General features: G+C 41.5%; 1 protein-coding gene across 8 annotated transcripts in view; it reads left to right on the plus strand.

Annotated features, from left to right (window-relative positions):
• HnRNP-K (Heterogeneous nuclear ribonucleoprotein K) overlaps window positions 1–23,762 on the plus strand; it is a 91,177-nt gene that overhangs the window by 40,267 nt on the left and 27,148 nt on the right. For 7 of the 8 annotated variants that reach the window (XM_069119638.1, XM_069119634.1, XM_069119639.1 and 4 more), the window contains 5 exons: window positions 8,722–8,837; window positions 11,725–11,781; window positions 15,383–15,426; window positions 21,215–21,338; window positions 22,031–22,141. In XM_069119638.1, the coding sequence (XP_068975739.1) occupies window positions 8,727–8,837; window positions 11,725–11,781; window positions 15,383–15,426; window positions 21,215–21,338; window positions 22,031–22,141 (447 nt within the window). In that variant the 5' untranslated portion in view covers window positions 8,722–8,726. The remainder of the gene's footprint in view (window positions 1–8,721; window positions 8,838–11,724; window positions 11,782–15,382; window positions 15,427–21,214; window positions 21,339–22,030; window positions 22,142–23,762) is intronic. The other variant, XM_069119640.1, reaches the window with a different exon arrangement.

Genomic DNA, 23,762 nt, shown 5'->3' on the forward strand with positions numbered 1-23,762 from the left:
TTTTGCCGCAGTAGCCTTCCGTTGCATTATCACCGATGCACCGACAACCGGTTCGCCTTTTATTGCCTGGCTGCATAAACGTTCTCAAACATTTAACAAGCGTTAACGCGCCTGTCTGTTGACATAACTGTCGGTATTTGCTCGGAAAGTGCGAGTCCCCGATGCCTCTCCCGATCTGCTTTAAACCATTCTCTTTCCTCGAAATGTTCCCAACCAACAAGAAATTCCGTTGATTCGACCGATTTCAGCTGTTAGCACGTTTTCCATCGTCCCTCGATCTCTCTTTTTCTATTTGCTCGATTCTTCCGCGTAGCGTTCTTTTTTTTTTTTTTTTTGTTCGTGCGTTCTTCCGACCGCTCTTTTATCATTTATCGCTCTAAGCGAGCGTTTCTGTAAAATTTCTGACCTCGACAAATTTCTGCACTCTATCTTCTTCGTTTACTTTGCAAGCAGAAACACAATTGCGAGGGCGATGGATTCCTCTTCGATTGTTCTCTGTTTGGCGGGGAATTCAAGCGAACGGATATCGACAGAACTTTATTTGTTTCTGACGAGTTATTCGATAAGCGGCAAAGAGAGAAACGACACTGTTGGCGTCTATGCGAGATACGTAGACACGCGGTAATGCGCAGTCTGTAATTCCTTATCACCACTGACATAACTCTCCAAGCAACAGACGTTGAATGGATTTTTAAGTTCCTCGAAACGAATGAAATTCAACGTGGCTCTGTTATCGTCGAGTATGTAAATGTTTTCTCATTGAGTTCGTGCTAGACAAGCGAACACTTTTTTGTCTCGTCCCACATCGTTCTCTTATTTCTCCTTTTGTCCGACGCACGTTCTTATGCAACGTAATATGAAATACTCGACATGTAAGAGTGGACAAATTTCCAATTTATACACGCCCGTAATTGCATGCTGCATTTTCATACACACTGAGCAAAGCTCAAGCTGTTCGTCCGGTATTTGGAGCAAAGACTCAGCCGTCCAATCAGCGATATCATTGATCACTCTATTTAAAGAAGCCGATGGAAAGCGTGACGTCAAGCGTCGAATTTCTAAGCCAACTCCGTTTAGTCTCAGCCGAAGCCGGTAATCTCACCTGCCAGCGTCCCTTCGATCCTCGTCCGCCACTTCGAATATTACACGCGTCTCCCTGTTATTCTCCTTCTCTTCTCGCAATCCGCTTTGCGAGAACCTCGCACGTTCAATCAGAAAGTGGTTTACGTCGATGGAATGGTTCTCGTATAATTTTGATACAAATCGAATCATTTGCAATGAAATTATGCGGATTTCAAATCAGAAACACTTCGCATTCTTGTATTTCTGGGATATAAATCATTCAACGAGAATGTACTAACGGTATTTAAAACCCATTCGCGAACAATCGTTTCTCTAATATTCTAACGAATGTTATTTTATTTTGTACCAGAAAATACGTACGACCCGATTAAATTAATATGTATTTATATTATACAGGTAAGGAATAGATTTATAATGGAACGATTATGATATAAAAGCAGCGAAAAGCATTAGCTGTGTTTTCAATATATCCTTAATAATTATCCTAATAATTTATAGCCGGCAGTGTACTTGTAAAAAGAATCGCGGAGGATTGCCAAGAATGTATTTACAAAATTTCTACGAAGGATTAGGAAATAGTCAGTTTCATTAGTCCCGTAATTCTAGCGTTAATAGCGTGAAAAGAATTTGGACTTTGCTTATCGATCTATAAAGTGCACATAAACGTGTTCAATTTTTACGGTGTCGACAAACGATACTAACGTCGGACAAAGTTTATAACATGAACAAGATTACATATTCTCGACATGCGAGGCAAGGTTGGCTCAACTGAGAGTAAATATAACGGGTGGAGAGTGGTTTACCAAATTACGAGGAAAATCCCGTGGGAATCGTTGCCAGGGTTTGGAGGTGGATAAACGTGGATGAGACAGACGAGGAACTGTGGTAAAAACGGTAAACAAGTTTCTTTCGTCGGGACATCTTGAATTTATAGTCCCTCCCGTGTTCAATATATGGCCACAGTCTGCTGGTAATTGCCGCATTTTCCACGACTCCTCTTTTTCCCCCATTTCCTTGATTTTCTTGGACAGTGTCGGTTTGCACGTCGTTGACGTCGTTTGTATCCGGTATTCGGTCGTTTTAAGCATTTCCATGGTTTATTGCGCCAGAGGATTCTGCTCGAGGGAGAATTTTTGGCGGTCCTTAAGAGGATAGTAATTTATGCCGGTGGTTGCGAGGAAAATTAGCATGCAATTATTCTCTTCTAAGATGCAAATTGTCAGGGAAATCGGGAAGAAGGTAATAAGTTTAACAGTTGGTTCACTCGAGCAAGGTAAACGCATGGAAGAGAGGAATCGTGGTTATTTCAACGTTAACGTGCAATCGTGGCTCTTTACCGAGAGTCAACGAAAGATGTAGCTTTTTCTTTAAATAAATTACGGGTAACGGTGGAACTAGCGTTTAGTCGAGAATTAAGTTTAGCGATGGCGTATTTTCATCTCGTTGATTAAAAGCAAAACTCAGTTTTTCTCTCGTTACATAAATAACAGGTCGACGTAACCAATTAAGTTTATTCGTTTAATTGGCATTAGTGCGATGTCGCCCGCTTGTTGTTCGTTGACCCGGTTAAGCCGGCATAGAATCGTGAGAAGAGCCGTCCCATTTCGACTTCGATTCGATAAATCCAGCCACGATCAACCTTGTTTCCCTTATTTCCTCCTCTTGTTCTCTATTTCCCATTCCATATAGTAATACTATCCACATTTTCGAAATTCGTTCCAAGAAATCTCATACGTAATAAACATCACCGAGAAGAGATCTATGTCTCAGACTAGCTACATAGTCGATGCGAACCTGCAGAGTCAACATCTGGTGTGCAGAAGTCCTTAACGTTTCTTCCGACAAAATGCTTGGAAACTAGGTGTGTTTGAAAATGTTTCCAAGCCTACTTTTCCCAGTGTATTCCGTTTCCACGAATATTTAAGCGAATCGTGTCTCGTAGTTCTGTTGTAACGTTCGAAAAAGCTAAAAAAAGGACAGCCGGTTATCAGGCTGTTAGCATCTGCCGGAGGGTGGTTCCGTGGCACACAAGGTTCACCAGGAAGACGGAGAAAGCGAGAGGAAAGGGAGAGAAACACGACATGCAAACATCATATTTTACTGGCACCGAGCAATTTTGGGGTGCGATATCATTGTCGCGCTGGCTGCAATTATCTCGGATATCCGTCGTCTACGCCACGTCGAAATAATTACTTGGACCGCGTAACTACTAGGAGTGCAATTACCGCGACAAGAGACGGCTCTCAATCCGCGCGTACCACGGATTCTCCTTCCTCTAGAACGCTACTATCGTGCAACTTTCGCGGAAATTGGAATATTTCAGTTGTGTTCTGATTTAATAATATTGCCCCTTCCCTTTCCACCTATTCCTTTGACTATCGATCCACTTGACTTCGTTTCTCGAAGCATCCCGGCGCACGAACGAAGTTCATTTGAGAAATCGATTCTTTGCGTTTGACCTATATAATCGTCGTTCGTTTATTCTATTGAATTTATAGAACGATTGCAGAGCGCTCCTTCCGATGAATAGAATAACGCGAATCGTGGCAGTCGTTTGGAATAACACATTACGGAAAACATGGAATAATATTTTAAGTAATAACAAAAATAATGATAAAAATTATACTGTGTTTTCTCAAAATTTCATTATATAATAATTTTTTATCTTTCGTACGTTCTGTCCAAATGATTTACATACTTATTCGATGTATGTCGACTGCGGTCAACGCTCGTGCTGAAGAGATTAAATACAGGTGCGTTTGACTTGTAACGAAGATTCGTTGGCTGATATTTGCGGGCTTGCGTGAAATAGTTGCTTCGTTCAAACAACGAAAGTATAATCAACTTAAGGCAAAATATCATATTCGTTTGAAAAAGTGAAAACTCGGCACGCGTTATCATCGGTCCATGTTTCTTTAATACAATTTATTTGAAACGAAAGGGAAGGAGAATTTTCAATAATTTGTAATTTAACTACAGAAATAAAAATCAGAAAAAATAAAATATCGAGAATTTGTCATTTTACATTGTTCAATTTACTTTTGCGTAACACGTGTGGTTTCGCGAAACCGCATGCTTTTCAGCTTGTGCTACAATTTACGGTGCATCCGTACTGGAAATGTATCAAACAGTTTGAAACTTCAAGTTGGCGGGTAAAACTCTGATAATTCCCTCTCACAAGAATCTAAACTCAGGGTTACACATCACTTTCACTTCACCCTGTATAAATCGCAGATATTATGGTATACATGCGGTTGCGTTTCATAGACCCGTCGAAAGTTCATCAAGTTCAAATTCCCGCGTCAGGTTTAGCGAGTTTAAGCTGCTCCCAGTTCCTAATTGCGGTCTCCCCTTCGACCTGGCTTTGATGCCCTCCATCCTGTGCCCCTATATATCAGACCAGCAACCCTTTGGAGTGGCGTGCGGACTAGTTATGGACTAGTTAGTCGATGCAGTGCTGCCGGCAGTGGACTCTTCGGCGCCTCACGCTACCCTCGTTGCAGACTCTATGGCGCCCCTTCTCATCCCTTTCTTTTCACGTTCTTTCCCTCTCTGTCTTTTTCCCCTTTATTCTTTCTTTTTGGCTTTCCATGGTCGAGCGGACGGCACGTGTCGCTAAAATGAGACCGATAAACCGAGTTTTTGCTGAATAATCGATAAATATTGTATCGATTGGCACTGCGTGTAATCGACTTTCTCTTCTATCGAATATACACTGTGATCGTAAAGCGAGATAGATACCGGCATTTATAAACTTAATTTATTTTCTTTTTTCTCGAATTAATTCGTATATTTTTTATTTGAAAAATATGTTGGCAAATTCAAACGTGCTTCGGAATCGACGCGTTACGTGGAAATTACCCACGACCCATTATTTTATCATTCGCTTGGCCCCTCGTGCACAACGATCGACTGATCCACCCCCTGTTCCACCCTTACGATAATGGTCGGACGACCAGAAGCGTAGGAGGTCTTTTCGAGTTCGTGTCACGACACGGTCTGGTCACGCACGCTGCTTGTTTGTTGAAAACACGATGGCGCTAGTAAAAATAAATCTTGTAGTTAGGAGAAACGAGCGGTCCATGATCGGTCACACCACGTAACTCCAGTGCCGTGTATTTCCTCGCGACTTTCATGTTAACGGGCAGCTTAAAAGTCGTTCCATTTAGGAAAAATTCACAGTAGGAGATACACGAGTGTTCCTTAAAGAGAACCAACAGCGATATTTCATACTCGCATTCTTTTCCGATCGTTTCCACGAAGGGGATTGAAATCGTTTGATCGAATGGCTCGTCGAGATCGAATGCATCACGCGAGACGGCGGGAATTGATCGAGTTATCGCGTGGACGAAAATGTTTCCGGCTGTTCGACAGCGCAGGAAATTGCCTCCGTGTTTTTAACGAAAAATTCACACGGCAACGGGACCGTGGCTGGCAAACAACATTGTCAAAGCGAACGAATTCGCCGCGAAGAATCAGAGACATTAATATTCATCATTCCTCGAACACTGGAAAATATAAAGAAAGGAAACAAAGTGTCAGCGTTCCCTAGAGTATTTTAACCTCATCGAATGACTTGGTTCAAATTGTTCAATACCATCGCAATTTTTAACTCTGATCGAACCTACGATTTCTTCGATTCAGATACATATTTGCAACTTCATTTATAGCAAAGTAAGAAATTTACAATCGGCCTATATTTTTATTGAGAAATCGGTTTATGAAATAATTTATTAGTTGCGAAACATGAATCTCGCGAGCCTATCGTTGCGGATCCTTTCAGCCAGGTAATTTTTTAATCTTCTACGTCTCTTTGCTTTCGAAATCGTTACATCTGCTCAAAGTCCGTAGCTTTTCAAAATCGTTTGTAGCTTCTAGTCACGTCGTCGGTTTTGAAATTGTTATTTTCGACGAACGCTTCTCTATTTGTAGTCGCATCGATCACGATATTTATCCGCAGTCGCGTATAGTCAATAGTCACTTCAATGCATGTTTGCTGCGTGGAAAATCGTCGTCAATCGGATTAAAACCGAAACATGAGCTTTATATTTGGAAATTGTCAACAGTGTGCAACGTCACTGTCGTTAACGTTCCACGATATACAAAATTGAAACGTCCGTTAGTGCTCTTTAACGATGCGATCGTTAACGATTGCGTATTCTGTTGCTCAAGCCGGTTTCCGTGACGCAGGTTTCGTGCCTCGTGATTCTTTAACGAGCCGCGAACGAACGCCACCGCCTCCTGTTCCTTTTGCGCTTTTCCCGTCGTCTCTTCCCATCACCGCAATGAAATCGAAACGACGAATCGCGCGCACGAGCCGCTGGTCACCCTTCGCCTACGAATCGCCCCGGTAAATTATTAACGTCGCGTGTCGACCGGTCGACTATCGATTCGTCCTGTCCATTCGTTCCTTCTCCCGACGTTTCTTCGCTTTTTTTTTTCAATTTCCACACTGTGTTCGTCGTAAAAACGGCGACTTATGACGATCCGGTTTGTTCGTTTCAATTATTTTCTATGAATAGTAGAAAGCACGAGTTTGCTTTTCGATAGAAAATGTGTATAGCATTATTTACTAAAACTGTGCAATACAACGCATTATCGATATAGAGTTTCATATGTTTTATATGATAGCATCGTTGCGTGGTTATGATATTTTGCGGAGATATATTCGCTGTCTATGCAGAAATATATTTCGTGGAAATCGATGCGCGGAACTCGATAACATATCTGAAATTCGTCATATTTTTTGGAATTTGCCAGCAAAGAGGATGAGCACAGTTAAACATCTCTGTATGATGTCATACGGCGTTGACTTTTATTAAAGTATGTTTGGCATCGATAAGCAGAAGAGAGACTATGCGAAGCTTTATTATTCTTCAACTTTGAAACTAGTCTCGCCTTTCGTTCCACGTATTCTGTTTTTATTGTCCTCGTCCCATGCTACGTTCTTGAACTTCTCCTTGTGCTTTCGCATTTCTTTAAAACGCAAGACAAAGACCTACTTTCATTCGATATCACTGTTCCGCTCGATTCTCGCGAGTTTTATTATTTCATAGCCAAAGAAGCTAATTCCACGGAGGCAGAAGGAATTTCGTTTGCCAGCGACAGAAATCTGACGTACTCTCAATTGCCAGAATTGCCAGATTTTTCTGGTTTATCGCCGGTAATACGACGCTCGCGGCGATCGGAAGGAAGCAATTTCGAAGCCCTAATCGCGTCATGAATCTCGGTGACTCAGGGACTCGCGCGCTTCAAGCATTCCACGGCACGCGGAAAGGAAATATCGTTTGCTTTGACCGAATTAATAGCGCTGGTCGCGATATAAATCCGTTGTAACTGATCCGTGTTTTTGTGCGAGATTTTCGCATATTTTGATCGGTGTGAGAAGTTTCTGTCTTGCCATTTGTTTCCTCATCTTATTTCTGAAATACATTTATTCTCTGTCGCATCGTGAATTATGTAGAATGATTAATTATTCACTACACTATATGACGCAAAACTGTGTCGGAAAATAAGGCAGAAAAAATGTACGTATTACGATAATAGATACGGTCTGTTAAATAAATCAGAAAAACAATAAAGATAGCGATGATCTGAAAAAGCAACAGGTCAATCATAATGATATAAATACTTCAACTTTTTTTGAACATTAAAAAATTGTGAGATATCGACAGAAGGAGAAATATTGTTGCAAAGAAATATGTTATAAATCCGTGCAATAGCTTCTTATAATCGCATTGCTGAAAAACAGCGAATAACATAAATTAAAAGAAGAAAAAAAATGCGTGTATATAAATAAAACATTAACGTAATCGTGGTCTTTGGTCTACTTAACGAGGAATACCAGGCACGTTACACACGCGGAAACTACCTATACAGCGAACCTGTTACGTCCAACTGTTCAAGGTTGACGAACGTGGAACAAATTCAGGGATAGTTTGGTCGTTTAATCGCGAATGTGTCCGAGTTACATCGATTTCCCGTGCTATCCACGTCATTAAACCGACCGAGCCGATTTAACGGACAGTGAATTACATAGCGTTCAGCCCCCCGCAAACAAACGGTTACGCGAATACGAAGCATGTTTATAGGTTTATTACGAATTGCGGTCCGCGTCGCCGCTGTTGTTTCCGGAACGCGTGCGTGGCTGAAAATCGAGGGGGAACATGATTTCTCTCGGTTCGGGGGGTGAATTCGGGCACGTGACGTACGTCCGGTCTTGAATCGCTTCACTAGTTTTTGTTATATTATCCAAGGTAATGCAATCACACAATAAGTAGGTAAGAATTAACTCCTTATCTTCGAACGTTGCAACGTTGGTTTTAAAAGCGTGTGAAACCCTGTCCCCGATTAATATTTCATTTCTTGCGACAGGATTTTTTTCTTTCAATAGCGATAAGGATTTCTACGTTTTAAGTCGAGATATTGAAATATTCAGTGTACAATTAGCATTCGACGTTATCATCTTCTGCTTTTTCAGCCTGTTTATGTTTCGTAAGCATATGCTTTTGCGATTAATATCGGGAAAATGAATTTTTCGAAAACTTATTCGTGGTACAATCAATCGTTTTGCGTATATATGATAATTTATAACGCAATGGTGATGTACTAAACAGTCGATGGATATTTTTGTTGCAGAAATAATGAAGAGAGAAGCTGATGCAGGCACTATGACAGGTTCAGGAGGACCGACAAGTCCTCACAAGCGTTACAGACAGGGTGACGATGAGCTTCGTCTTCTGATCCCCAGCAAGGTAAGATTTTATCGGTTTCGAATCGCATCTTGCGAAACCAGTTTTCAAGTCGAACCTGAGTCGATGAATCGATCATCCGATCTTCTATGAAAGTCGATATTTGAGTATCCGCGAATCGAAGCGAACGATTACGTAAATAGTCGAGAGAAACTACGTAATGTACTTTCTACTTTTTTAAAGAGACTTGGCTTTGAGTACTTTCAAATTTCTGATTTCGACAAAATTTCGAAGGCCATCGTCTTTAAGCGATATCGACATATAATTAACAGTAGAATCACCGACAGTTAAAGCGAAGCTATTTCTACCGAAATCGGTCGAAATGATTGGTTTTTAAAAAACACGCAATAATTACATATTTTTATATTTATTGATTCATTACTTTTTTTTTTTTTACAAAAGGAATTCCATGTTATGTAATACATTTTTTATATTATTAATCCATTTGGGACTATGATCACTGAATGAGGATTGACACATTTATAAAAATTGTAAAAAGCAGTCATTTTCACTGGTATGGTAGTTCTAGCGTCAGCATTATGATCGATCAAGAATTTTTCTGATAATTGATACCTTCATATCGAACGATACGTAGTCAAAATTCTAAAAACGTATAGAAAGTTGTACAAAACGGGGAAACTGGTTAATTCGGGTTCGGTAGACAGATTGTAGGACTCTTTTACGCTTTAACAAGTACCAGTCATTTAGACACTGTATATAGCCATGATACAAAATTATTTTGATTTTGAATGAATAGCAAGAAAGTAAAATTTATTGTATCATTCGTTTAGTTGTCGCTACATAAGTCATTACATCACTGCAGGAAGAAAATGTAACATGAAGTAGAAATTTTCAAATAAAATTACAAAACCAGTCATTTTAACAGGTGTTGTAGTTCTAGTGTTGATTTTCCCGTCGGTTTATTATAAATCCGTCGCTATTGCGAAGTAGAAAAGTATTCGTGTCTTCGTTAAGCAGTAATTGCAGATTGAATTCATTTTCGTAGTATAAATGAATTTTTATTACACTGATGTAATATAAATAGAATTACCAAATAATCCAAGAGACTATGCATTCGTAACAGTGGGAAAGATATGGACGCTCGTAATTAAACTTCAGAATACATCTCGGATAAAAAGAAATACACTGTCATGAAAATAGGAGGAAGGGAAGAAGGAAGGAGAATCTCGAAAGTAACGACAACGTTTGTAACGAGGATTGGAAAGAAATTATTTTAGAAGAAACTTTCACTTTTACCTTTCACTGCGACAAATGAAAAGTATGCAATGCGGTTGAGAACAATACGCTTTTCCGCCAAATATTCTTCACAGTTGAATTTCCAAATAAGATCGCGTAAGATACGTCTTTGCAACCGTGTTTCTTACGGCCAGATAAGGCTTGGCGATGCATCTAGATGCTGCCAAGTTTTATTTTCCCACGTGTACAATTTTCCAGCGGTCTGTTCGCGATCGCGTACACATCGTTGGCGAAGTAAAAGCGGCTTGCCATACCGTGTTGTAACTTGGTGTCGGCACGTTCGCAATCGCGGAACGCTGAGTTCTTCCGGTCATTGTCGCTGCGCTCGGCGAACCGCTATCGGATTTCCTTCCGCTTTCTTTCCTCCGGGAAAATTCACGAAATCCTGACGGGATACCTCGCAGCTAGACGGAAATTTTGAAATTCTTTCCGGAATATCTGAAACGTTTGCAATCTTAGAATTCTTTATAAAAAGCTTAAAAGGTACGTTTGGTGTAAGTGAAAGTGACCAAATATTTTTAATATTAAGTTAAATATATATTGTAAATATATTTAATATTAAGTTAATCGTTAAAACACTCAAAAATTTCTACTTGTATATTTCTTTAACACGAAAATTCACGATTGCTTCAATGTCTACGTTTCTTGGTAATTCGTTTTCGAAACATCGTCGTTTTAAAGGATATTAAGCTTTGTGACTGGTCGGAAGAAAAAGTCTTCACACACAGCAGAGAGACATAAGAGGAAACTATGTTGAATATCACGTTCCATATCGAAATTCACCGTGCAATATCTCGCGTCTTAATAAACCGAGATTGCATCTCGAAGAAAGGGGGAACGTGCATCCCAGCAGGGGATCGAGGTACAAAGGAGCAGCTCATTTGGTGACTGCATTTATCTCCTGTCAATTTCACCGGCAGTCAGGTCGATTTCGTTCTCGTTGTGTTCGATCGTGGCTCGAGATCGGTCGTGCACCAACGATCGAGTACAATGTCGATTGCGGCCCGACCGAGACACGCGATCGAAGACTCCGCGAAAACGGCTGTCGGTGTCAGGGTCGATCGATGGATCGCTCCTTTCGAGAGTGATCTCATTCACCATCGCGGAGAGAACGTAATTATCGCGCGCTGCGTTTTCCGCCCGTGCTGTGGTGCAATCGGCTCGCGGTTGTAACTTATCGTCGTTAATCGCTGGAACGTGGCCAGCGGCGCGCATTCAACCGATCAAGAAACGATCGACCTTCTTCGTGGTTCGATTCGTGGCCGTTCTCACAAAAATCGCGCAAGACGAACGAAATTGGAGCATGCGTCTGCTCCATCCCCCGTGGCTGTGTGTCGAGGCCGAGAACTTGAGTCAGCATACTCGATTTTATTTGACGCGAGATTCCATGAAAGAATTGGTCGCGTAAAAACGTGCCCGTACACGATCGATAATGTAGTCGATACTTGTGGCTATTGGCTATGTTGCTGATCGTACGTGGTCGATATTGCAATATTACACTATTATATTGCAGGATCGATCGGTATTAAATATGACAGAAGGTAGCTCGAAGTATATTTTTTTCGAGAGATTCTTCACTTTGATATCGAATTAATAGGACAGTTCTTATGGAAGAAACGATTGTATGTTACAGGTAGCCGGTTCGATAATCGGCAAAGGTGGCCAGAATATCACCAAACTGAGAAGTCAGGTAAGCCGTTGCTTCTTCCGTTTCCGTCGATTCCGTTCCCCTCGATCTTGTTCTCTCTATCGTTCGTCCGTGTTTCGGGGGACAAGTACGAGAGACAGAAGAAGCCGAGTAAACGATTGGAAAGAAAAGAGATAAGATGTTAGACAAGAAGATCGTGAGAACGAATTTTCAACGACGAAATAACCGTGGCGGATATATAATTTCGGATAGTCTTAGTTAATCAAATGTTTGATTTTCGGCGGAGAATCATCGTATTTTCACGAGCTTCTTGCTCCGTTCTCGTTAACTAATCTCTCGTGCGAAGTTCTAGAGGCGACCATGTGACTATCGTCGATCGATCGAGTTCTCCGATTAGCTAGAATGTTTAGGGAGGCTCCGATGAGTGTATTTCTGCAACGTGTGTGCAAACGAGAATCGTGTTAGCTCCGAGGTACAGCGTTTTCTCTCTCTCTCTCTTTCTCTCTCTGTCTCTTTTTCTCGAGCGTAGCAGCCCGTTTTTTATTAGCCAATCTAGCAGACTGTTATTATTATCATTATCATTATTATTATTTTGTTTAGAAGGCTTTGAAACCGTTCCTTTTTAACACATACGACAGAAAAGATATGCAGTATATACATACATACACACACACGTACGAAATATCTTCATCACGCATTTTATTTCTTCAACTGAAAAGTTCCCTTCGTTTCCCGCAAAATTTGCGTTCGCTTGACCGACACGATGATTTGTTTCCCTGTTCTCGACCGTTTTTGGAAAACGACTTTGCGCGTCTCGTGGGCCGAGAAAAGCGCGTGGGCGTGAAACCGCAGCCGACCCTGAACGATCGATTAAAGATGCGACTCGAGTAAAGCCTGTTGCACACGCCTCCTGATCCAACCCTTTCGATCTCATCTCGAAAGGATTAATTAACTGTGCTAATGAATCGGAACGAATACATTGCAATGCGGTGTAAATCTCATTCGAAAGCTTATTTCAAAACTAAAGTCAACTCTGTTGGCGATCCGCTAGAATTCCCAAGCAAAAGTAAAATACGATTGGTAGTTTAATTGCTCGTATAATAATTTATTTGAGCAGGATTTTTTTCATATCTAAAATTGAATTTCAATCTGTTAATTACGACCCACGATCGTTCGGTTCGGTCGAGCACGTAACAGGCATTACACTCACGAGTTTCTCGATCGATTTCTTGCGCAACACCGATTGTTCGCCTCGGTGTTTTTTCCACCGACCTTGAGACGCCGACGAGACTCACCCCGCACGAACCAGAACATCGGAGGGACACGACGAAGCAAAGGTTCGCAACTTCGTGTTGCATAGCGCGCGATATATCGAAGAAGCCAGCCCCTGAACAGTTTCACGAATCGCAGATAACGAAATTACAACGATTGCAAGCGTTTGCAGCGATCGTTCGTACGGTAGGTTGCTGGTTTTCGCGCGAAGCAGCAGTTAAACGAGAGCTCGAATATCGTCGTACTTGAAGCTCGCGTTTCGATCATTCTTATCGAGCGAATAGGTCCGAACGAACGATCTGTAAAAATCGAGCAAACCATCGTCGTATACACGGTTCATTAGTGTGTCTTTGTGCGTGCCTTTTTAAATACGAAGAGCAACCAATACCAGCGAATCAGTTTCACACGATAAAACGTGAAAACGTTGAGAACTCGCAGACTCAGGGACAAAATAGAGTGGATTCGACACAGCGAATGCGTTCGATCGATTTAAAAGTCGGGACTTGAGAATTATGCATGTTGCTTTATCTCTTCAAGAACGGACAAAGAATGTAGCGAACGACCACGGAGGAATCTGTAAGAAACTCTTAATTATTGCTTAACTGCTTATCTCTCGTTAGTTGCAGTTTTATCCAGTATCTCGTAGGAACGCACACGAAGCTTCTCAGCCGTCGTATTCGTTTTTCTCGAAAGAATCGAACGAGCAGCCCATAAAAAAACGTCATCTTAGCAAATAATTCTGAGCGGCAATGAAGTAAACGCGAAATTAACCAACCGCAAACCAGCCATCCCCACTCGATCTTGTCCCTGGTCGTGTACGTACGATCGTGCCAGAGGCGGTTCGTTCGCTTCTGAGATCGCGTGTTCGTCGAGTTTCGTAGATGACGCGGCTTTCTGCGTGACCCGAAAGGTGGAAGGCCAGGAGGTATATAATCCGAGGAGCGAGAGAAAGAAAAATCTCGGGGGATAATCGTGTTTCGCCGGGGAACATTTTTACCGTCCGCTCGATGTTGCGCCGCTGGTTGCGTCCCCTTTCGCGACGAGTTCCCTGCAGCGTGTATCCCTCGTTTAAAACGAACGAGGGAATCTTATGCTCGAACAACGTCGGCCGGTTGAAGCTGGTCGACGAGGACCTCGAAGAGAAAAATTTCGCCAAATTGGCGTAGACGGAGAAATATTTGCAAGCGATCGTTTCATTGGGTGGTACTTTCGCCCCACTAGTGGGTTAGGAATCTTCTTTTTTAAAGTCCATTAAACGAAGAAGGTTGGACGAAAGTCGGAAGCGTGACACGCTTAGTTTAGTAGGTACGATAAGAAGACGAAGCTTGCTTTTCATTAAAGTTTAGTGTACAAACGAAGTTATGCAAAGGGTTGATGAATAATCAGAGAATGTCCTGTCGCCTAGGGCTGGATTAAATTCGTCAGAGAAAACGACTAATCTCCAGTCAAGGGATTAACACTTGTCACGATCGTGATAAAACACGCCGACCAGCCGATTCATAATTCGAGTACGTGGTGGCTTATAGAGCTCAAAGGAGGAAGACCGGAGTTCTTCGCGAAATTGCATGTTAATTATTAAAACTTCCTCTAATTAGCCACGCTTAAGCGACTTCGTTAGCAATTGAAATGCCGCGAGAATCGGCCTCGAGGTTCAGCCGGCGTCAATTAACTGCTGAAAGAGGGAAAGAACGATGGGAAGGGGAAGGGGGTGAGGTATGGCAATGAATGCCGTTTTCAGAATATTTACAGCAACGTGGAAATAATGGACGTTGATCCGCTGCGGACAATGGGGTTGTATTTTCTTGTGTTTTCCGTCGAAGACGGCAAGATCGTCCTCACAGTCACTTGTAAATCATTTCTCTTACCGATTTCATTCTCCATTAGCGTGGCTAGAATTTTCATCGGACCGTCGTCATTTCCAACGCGGTTTACGAGAAACGTACGTTAATAGAACATATAATACCACACATTGCACCTTGCAAATATTTCTCCGATCGATCGCGCGACTCGAAAAAGGAAGCAAACGTAATAGTCACGAGGAAAAAGAGAATTTCGGGGTGGGATGGGTTGCACGAACAATTCACGCAACCCGTAAAGTAGAATGGAAAGAGACAAGGGGTTAGAAGATTAAGCCGCGAAAATTAATCCAGCCGTGAAAGACGTGATGTCTAACTTGGTTGATGATTTGTGCCCTGGCCCCGCCCCAACCCCGGCGTTGCCCCCCTGGTGTTGCCCTGCCGTTGCCCTGCCGTTGCCCTGCCCGGAACGACGGACCCTGACTCGATCGGCAAATGGACCACCCTACCAACAATCGACAACAACCACCAACCAACCACCAATGAACCAACCACCAACCACCACGGCCCGACAGTACAAAGCCTCAATCATTGTACCCGATTGCCCCGGACCCGAACGGTAATGACCAACACCACTACTTAATGTCTTATTTTTCTTTGTCTCTAATTACAAAAATACCTAAATGACAGCGACACGTGGATCGCTGTGCTGTTTTTAAAGTCGAACGACAACGACGTTCTCTCTGTTGATGATTCTTTTCTTTTCTGCTTGTCTGTCTGTCTGTCTTTTTTCACCATCACTTTCTACTTCTTTCTTTCCTTTCTTCTTTCTCTGTAATACTCTTTGTCCACGTTTCTCTACTACACAGTCTTTAGTGTACCAGTTTCTCTTTTACCCTTCTTTCTCGCCTCTGCCTTTTTGTCCGGATCGCCTGTATCCGTTCGTTCCTTCTTCGTTCGTCTCCTTGTCTGCTCCTCTCTCAGCCTTGTACGTGTCCTCGACCAGCGTCTCCGACATCGTTGCGCGATGATTCATCGCCCAAGAGCGAAGAGCCGAGTCTGCGCGAGCTTTCGAACGAGGAACACGCGCGATAAACCGAGCACACGTTTCTCGTGACTGCACCTGCCATCACCTGCGGTTGCATGTCCTCCGTCCTTTTCCATCCCATTTAGATATTCCTCCTCTGTCTTCGTATCCTGAATTCTACTACGTCTGTCTCTTTCTGTCTTTGCATCCACGGTAGCCTTCGAAGCTTTCGTTGTTGCGATCAAGCAGAGTAAATTGAAGGTCCATCGAGAGGGGAGGGAGCAGCACTCCTCGCGCTTCTTGCTTCTTTGTTAGCCTTGCCGCTTCTGTCCGTCTTCCTTCTCCTTCGTTCTCGTTAGGAATTCTGTATTGATACCTACGAGCGACGCCTAGCTACCGAGAGTTGCGACGTTACAAACGATAGAACATCCAGAGCAAATGCGTTCTTAGCGTGTATAAACAGTATTAGAGGAATAACAGATTCTCTAGCCAAAAGTTTGTCTTGCTTTTGCGAATTCAAGGCAAGATTCGTCACGACGACGAACAATTCTCCATTGAAGGAGGCGCGAGGACACGCAGCATCGTTTTTCTGCTTTTATCCAGGAAGCAACGAAACACAGTCGGTTTGCAATCATCCCGACACGCGTACGAAACCTTTCTTATTCTCACCTTTCACCTATTCCTCCAATCTAATGTCATCTCTGTGTCTCTGGTGCAGTCTCTCTCTCTTTCTTTCTGTTTTCTTGTTCTGTTTTTTTTCTGATCTGTCTCTGTTTTGTTCGTTTTTGATCGTCTCGCGCGCGCGGAAAACGTCTCTCTTTTCCTTTCTCTCCTTTCTTTATCTCTAATTTTTGTGGCTAACACGGATGCTAATCCGTGGAACGAGGCGGTAAATCTGCCGATTCCACGCTTAACGTCGATATGTCACGCTTACTTTTTAGGTACGTCCCACTGATCAACGCACCACTGACCATCATCGTCCTGGCAGAGATTTGCCGGCATGATTAACGAATTGTCCGCGAGTCGAAAGTCATTACCGATCTGCTGTGACCCGTGTCTAGTCTCGACCTTGATCGCAACCCTTTTGTTGCTGGACTCGCTTTGGTACACACTTGGGTGCTCGTCGAAAGCACTTTAGGCGCTCCCTTAGGTGTAAATCGTTCGGCGGGACTACCGTCTAGATTTTATTAGAGATCGATGAATTTTTCTTATCCTAAAGGTATTATTTTCCTGAGTCAGCAACGAATGGGTCAAGATACTGCGAGATTTACGCTTATGGGATTTAACGAGCGCGGCTTATACCTGATTATTTTCCATTCGCAGCCAACGTACTTAACAAGCGTTATTAATACGATTGAGTGTGAAATACGAGGCAATTTACGAGATTGGTAGATACATCGAATGTGTTTTTAAAAGACTTTAGACTTCGGTCAAGGTTTAGAATCAAAGTTTGCTTTTAAAATGCGAAATCTATGCGTATTAGGAATCGATTAAAGTAGTTATGAAGTAGTTACGTCAATTTTTTTCGTTGGAAATTGCAAGTAATTATGATTTATACTGCCAGTTTCGTGGAAATGATGTTTATTGGTCTCTTTCTCGTTCTAGGACGTCACGTGCTACGGCTGTAGATTATTTTTATCGTTTAGTCGTCTTCGTAAATATCCTTCAAACTGCTTTAAATGCTCTTCTATTCGCAATCCGAATTTTTTTTTTAAATATATTAACTTAAAGGCCGATCAATCTAACCGAAACATCGGCATACGTTTTCCTGCCTTTCTTATTTTTTCTTTTTTTTTCTTTTCTTTATTCTTTCGGAAATTTGTAGTAATTTCTTACCAACTTTGGTTACCTGATTTATGTAAAGTAGAGCCTATTTTCGTTTATAATTCAACATCGCTCGACTATCGCGAACTACGATTACTAGTCGAATATCGCATCCATAATTTCCACAGTGACAAGTAAACATTAATTATTTATGATCGAGGAATATTAACGCCGCTTTAAAACGCACATTGACAGCCTCGTGGCACGTAGACCAGCGGAATTATTAACCGAACCCAAACCTTCCTCGTTTTAGAATGCATACGGCGCTTGCATAATTGATTTTATTGTATCTCTACGGCCGGTAAATAATCAACGTAAAATTCAACAACGATATCGTTAACGTTATCATAGAAATTTATCGTAAGATTATGCAAGATATACAAATGATAATCGAACGGTATTTAAACTAATCGAATGGCATTCGATTTCTACCACTCTCGAGTCCCGTCTCATAAACATAAACGATTCGGAAGATCGCGAGATGAAAGATACGAGTCCGAAATTCAATTGGACCCAATTAGCTAGAGTTAGACTGTCCGCACCTGTACGCGTTCATTGCAGATTGATCAAACAGGAATATATTTCGATCCCAAACAGTTCCGAAAGAAAGGGACAACTCTCTTTTTTCCTTTGGTCCGGTAGGTGTAACAGGTTTTAATGGAAAGACCGGCTAACACAATTTTTCACTCTATCCATCGATCGATGCACATAGATCTTATTCACGGTCAAAATCTAGCGATCAAAGCTTTTTTTCGCCAGACAAAATGTAGTTCCTCTTTTTGTTTATCTATTTTTCTTTTTTTTTTCTTTTTTTTTTTGTTCTTAGAGAAGCTTTTAGTTTCATAGAGAAGCTGAGATATCCATCGATCAGCTTTCGTTTTCGAGGCGATGACTTTCGACCGATATGTTCGTCGAAACGAACAAAACGAACGCACATGGTTCTGCGGTTCGTAACTATCGACGATTGTGTGTGATTGTTAAAGAAACGGGCGAAAAGCGCGTCTAGGGTGAGAAATAGCTGATGATGGCCGTTTTCACGGTCTCAGACGGCGCTGGCTAACAAAACCGTACCCTCGCGACCGTGTTATATAGTATCGAACGATCTCGTGTCTGGTGATCGCGAGACGGCGCCTGTTATATATAGGAGAAAAGCGCATGATTAACCCTCGACTAGTAGGGTGAACGTTAGTTCTGTTCCTATAATTGGTAGGGTGGGATCAATTCGACGGAAAGAGAGAAAAAAATACCAGCTGTACGATACAAGTCGAGTCACGCGATGGAGACAAGTCGTGCGTATACCTGTGCTTCGATTGTCGATGGAAACGACTGACAAAGGAAAAGTTTCGATGAATCTTAATGCTACAGTTCTCCACTCTTTGTCTTTCTTCCGATAAATTAAGTGATAGATCGATAGATAAATTCGTGTTCTTAGGTATTCTCGATCTTTCTGAAATGTATTTCTTTTTCTTTCTCTTTTTTTTTTTGTTAGGTTGCGAAGCCTAGATTACGTTCAGGTACGACTTGCCCTGCACGCATGATTCATTCTGCATCGTTTCACTTCCTTTCTCATCGGACGTGTGACTACTAGTACTAACATTAGATTAATTTCTTATTAAATTGTACGTCGCTAAGAATTAAAAAAAAAAAAGAAAAAAAAACGTCGTTTTGATTCAATTCATTTTGCTCGTCTGAAGAAGATTAACGTGCATTCACATTTCAACTAAAATAAGAAAAATAGGAGAAATTTCAGCTTCCGAGAAGTATATATAGTTGTGCTCGTTCTAACTCCACCCTACCAATCGATGGTTAACATTAACAAATAATCACGCGATAGAACATCGAAAGAACGCCATTCGTAAGAGAAAGCTGGTAGCTTTTGGTCTTGCGACATGCCTAACGCATAGAACAGCGATCTCGAAAGCTTCGGTTTTGTTGAAGAAGGATCGAAAAGAGTGCACTGACAAAGAATAATAGCAGTAGAAAAATATGTCAAATGAACGATATAATATTTAGTGTACAGAATTTTAAAATAGAGTTCAAAGAGTCCATTTTTCTTTTTCGCTTTTTTTACTGTTTGTTTTTCATTATATACTAGGATGGTCAGTAAATTCTTGACTCGAAAGGACTGTTACTAGTGATTTAGCGTCGTCGATCACTAACGGATACTATAACATCGCTCGTACTTACAGTGAGCTTATATTGTATTTTCGTGGAATAACAGAAAACCTTGACTTTCCTCGAGCTTCTTCTAAACGAACATTAAAATCTCTAATCTCAGTAACTTCACGTCGAACGTTAATCGAATTTCCGTTCTGACAGAGAATTTACTCACCATCCGGTCGATTTCGATTTTTCTAAGAAGACAAACCCGCGAGCGATTGATTCAGTCGATACGTACGCAGATTCCAGTTTCACTCAAGCACTATCTCGAAATTGGAATATATTATTGTGTCGCGATTAATCGAATCGTGTCGAACGAAACACATTTTCTTCCACGAAACGAAGGAACTAAGTCGCGTGAAACGGTGCTCGCGTGGAATTCCGACTTTCGGCAAGCCTCTTGTTCTTCCACAAAGTTATTCGAGCCTCGACGATCGATCGAATGGCATAGCGTGAAAAGCTGCTGGCCTATGATCGGAAAATACGATGCCATTCTGCTCTGGAACGCGATGAAATAGCTGGAAATTGCATGGGAGATGAATAAAATCCGTCTCGTTTTCTCCATATCGATAGCGATATCAGTCGGATGAGAAACATCAGAACTTTTCGAAAATCATCACGAGTTTCGTAAAGTTTTCCGCTTCGGGGAGAATCGTTAATTTTGCCGCGCAACTTGGCGCGTTTCGTCGTTAAAATAACGCGTTCCATTCGCGACGTAGACCGAAAAGGGAAACGAGACGCGATTCCTGGCAATTTCTCGCGATGTCAATAGCAGATCATTAAAAAGAGCGAACGGAAAGAAAGCGGGAACAGACGGAGAGGACCAGATTGATTTGTGTTAGACGACGTTTCAGAAGTTCCGTATTTGTTTTGAAAGGAACGCCGGCAAGTTCTCTTGCAGCTATCGAAGCGATATTTTCCGTCCTGGCTCTCTCCACATTTCGTTTAGTCAATCAGTCCGTTCAAAAGAGACGAGAGGCGGTCGATCGTTTGTGAATGAGACGGCGGCAAACGCGCCACGCGAATTTCGCTCGTGGATGAAACTAAAGAAATTGTATGGTCGGAGGAATCAAAATTAGGAAGATTTAGGAGTGAAATAAAGCGATCAATAACGTGAAGAACGAAATTATTTCGAAAAGTAGATGGAAATGGAGGAAAGAAAATATATACATTTTCGACTACGAGAAGGGTTTCTAAAATTGATTGGTCCGGGATTTCGGTTCGTGTTCGAGTTCCCTCGAGCACAGCTCGCACATTTCCGCGGCTAATTTTCTACGGAAGGGGGTGAAATTTCGCCGACACGATTCGACGAGGAAGAACAAACGTGTGTAGCACGTAATATCGTAATGGTCGGTGCGGAGGATCAGAATAATTGTTAGAGTGTTTTTGATTCTAGGGTGCTTACTATCAGCTCGGATCTGCCCACCGTTCTTCAAGTATTGAACGAGGTCGTACCTAATCTCGAGGAGGTGAGTGTTGCTACCAGAAGAGGATCACACGGGAAAAGAAATGACTCAATCGTGAGACTTTTCACATGTTTTTCTTACTTTAGTAGATTGTTAATCCAGTATAGTTAGATCATACGAAGGCTGGTTCAGTAACTATTAGCACCTTGATCGATCGATTTTCGAACCATCGACAGTATCTACCTTAACTTTGTTTCAACAAACTGTCCTCTAATTGTTACGGTGATATAGAGGGTGCTAATTAGTATACTGTTCCAGCTTACAGGATTGTAGAAAATGTAGATAATGTCTTACCAGTGATGTCTTACCTCATAGTACGTTCTTCAATTTTTTGTCACTTGCATGGAACACCCTGTACACGTCGTAGAAAAACGATCGGTATATCTAATTAGCAATCAGTGATAAAAACAATGGTTCAGTGTTGCGTAGAAAACGTACAGTGCAATAAATATTTACCAACTATTTTAAAAACAGCTATTACCATAAGTCCTTATATTGTACTCGAATGTGTGCACAGTATAATTTTTATAATACAAGTTAAAAGTCACTGTCATTATAAATATACAAAGTATATCGTTCCAAGCAAAGAAACGAGTAAATGAAGACACAAAAAAAGAAAGCGTTAAAAAAGGGACATAATTCATGCTTGCATAGTAAGCACATAGTATCAGTTAGAATGCTTTCAAAGAGAATTTCACGTCCGTAACTTAACAGGATGGGAGAGTTAATCTTGGAAATGGTTTCAGAATGGATCCCGACACGGCAGCGACGAGATCGACGTGCGCATGTTGGTCCATCAGAGCCAAGCTGGATGCATAATCGGCAAGGGAGGGCTAAAGATCAAGGAGCTTCGTGAGGTGAGTCAGAAATGTTCATACGCTATTAACGCTATACAAGCGAGACTACATCAGTTTTACGATTGTCACGTACAACTTCGTGCCAAGGCCTCTGTACCGTGCTCGTACGACGAATTTAACCGTCTTCGAGGTCTTTACGCGATCTCCTCCTTATTAATGCTCGGACAGCGAGCCGTTTACGTGTGAGCATTGGAACGCTCTAAAACCACTTCCGTTTTCGTTATTTTTGGACACGCGTCTTCGATTGGTATTTCGTTTGCTTTCACATCGATATTCGTTTCCGTATGATATTCTGGTTTTCAATCAACATTCAGACGAGTTTCAAAGATACTGCGAAGGATTAACCTGTTAACTGCGGAATTTAGTTTCAAAAATCCGTCACGGGATACGCAAGTGAAATGAAACAATGACGAGTATACACGTCGAACGTAGGGCAAATGTTCCTATTATAAATTTTATGAAAAAAGTAAAGCAAAACGGGGAAACATTACATTCTTATTCGATAAGAAATTAACAATTCGTTGTTGAAAAAGCTGTGGTTATTGAAAACTTAAAAATTGCCAAAAAGTAATAAAATTTATAAACAAGAAAAATCGAAGAAAATAGATTTAAGAAATTCAGTTGATTTCAGTGTGGTATTTTTCAAAGCAAGATACCGCACAAAGTGCAAGTTCGCAGGTCGAGCATCAGTAACGTCATTCCGTACGGATTCCATTTTTCGAGCAGACGGCATATCCTCGAAGTGGATTTGCTTTCAACGTTGCAGTTGGTATAAAACACGAAATAATTCGGGAATTAGCCGATATACGTACCAAAGAGAATAATCAAATAATCGAATTTTTCTTTTATAAAATACATAATAGGTTTACTGGAAGTATAAAGGAAACATATCACTAAACGTCATTTATATTACTTTTTACTAAAATTTTGAATTTTCCTAGTAAATGGTAATTTTTTATTGCACACGACGAGTATATACAACCGCGCCGAAATAAAGTTTTGGATTGACGCGTATACACGTTGAACGCAGTTAACTGGTTAACTTACGCAAGAAACATAAGGTTGGGGAAGGCTATTCCACTAAAGAAAATTAGGTCTTGCGAATGGATTAGGATTTAGATTAGCCACATTAAATCATTATTTCCGTGACCGATTCCGCGCTGGTCCGCCTCGATTCGCACAGTCTATTGCACAAGCACAGTTAATAAATCTGAAATTTGCCGTTCACCGAGATAATGAGGAAATTAGTCAGCGTTTCCTGTCGTTTTCCTCCTTCTTAAGTCGCGAGGTCGTCTCTTCGGATCGAGGAAAATGAAGAAACCACCGTTCTCCACTGAAACCATCCTCTCCTCTCTATTCCCTTGGAGAACTTCATCTTCGTATAACCAAATGAACAACGATTTTGAAGTAGAGTATCTGTAAAGGATCTCAGGACAGATTGGATCTTTTAGGACCAACACAGGTTACAGTTGATAAATAAGCCGGTCGGAAACGACAATTGAGCCGCTTTTAATTAAGGGAACTGCGACCAGATTTTATGTAACAACGGGCCCGGATATCCAGGCGATGGAATATGCAACGTGGCCAAGTGGCTCGTTACGTTTTCACGTTCACAAGAGGT

Source organism: Bombus flavifrons, chromosome 9, assembly GCF_040668555.2.
Source record: "Bombus flavifrons isolate JBK064 chromosome 9, iyBomFlav1_principal, whole genome shotgun sequence".
Lineage (NCBI taxonomy): Eukaryota > Metazoa > Arthropoda > Insecta > Hymenoptera > Apidae > Bombus > Bombus flavifrons.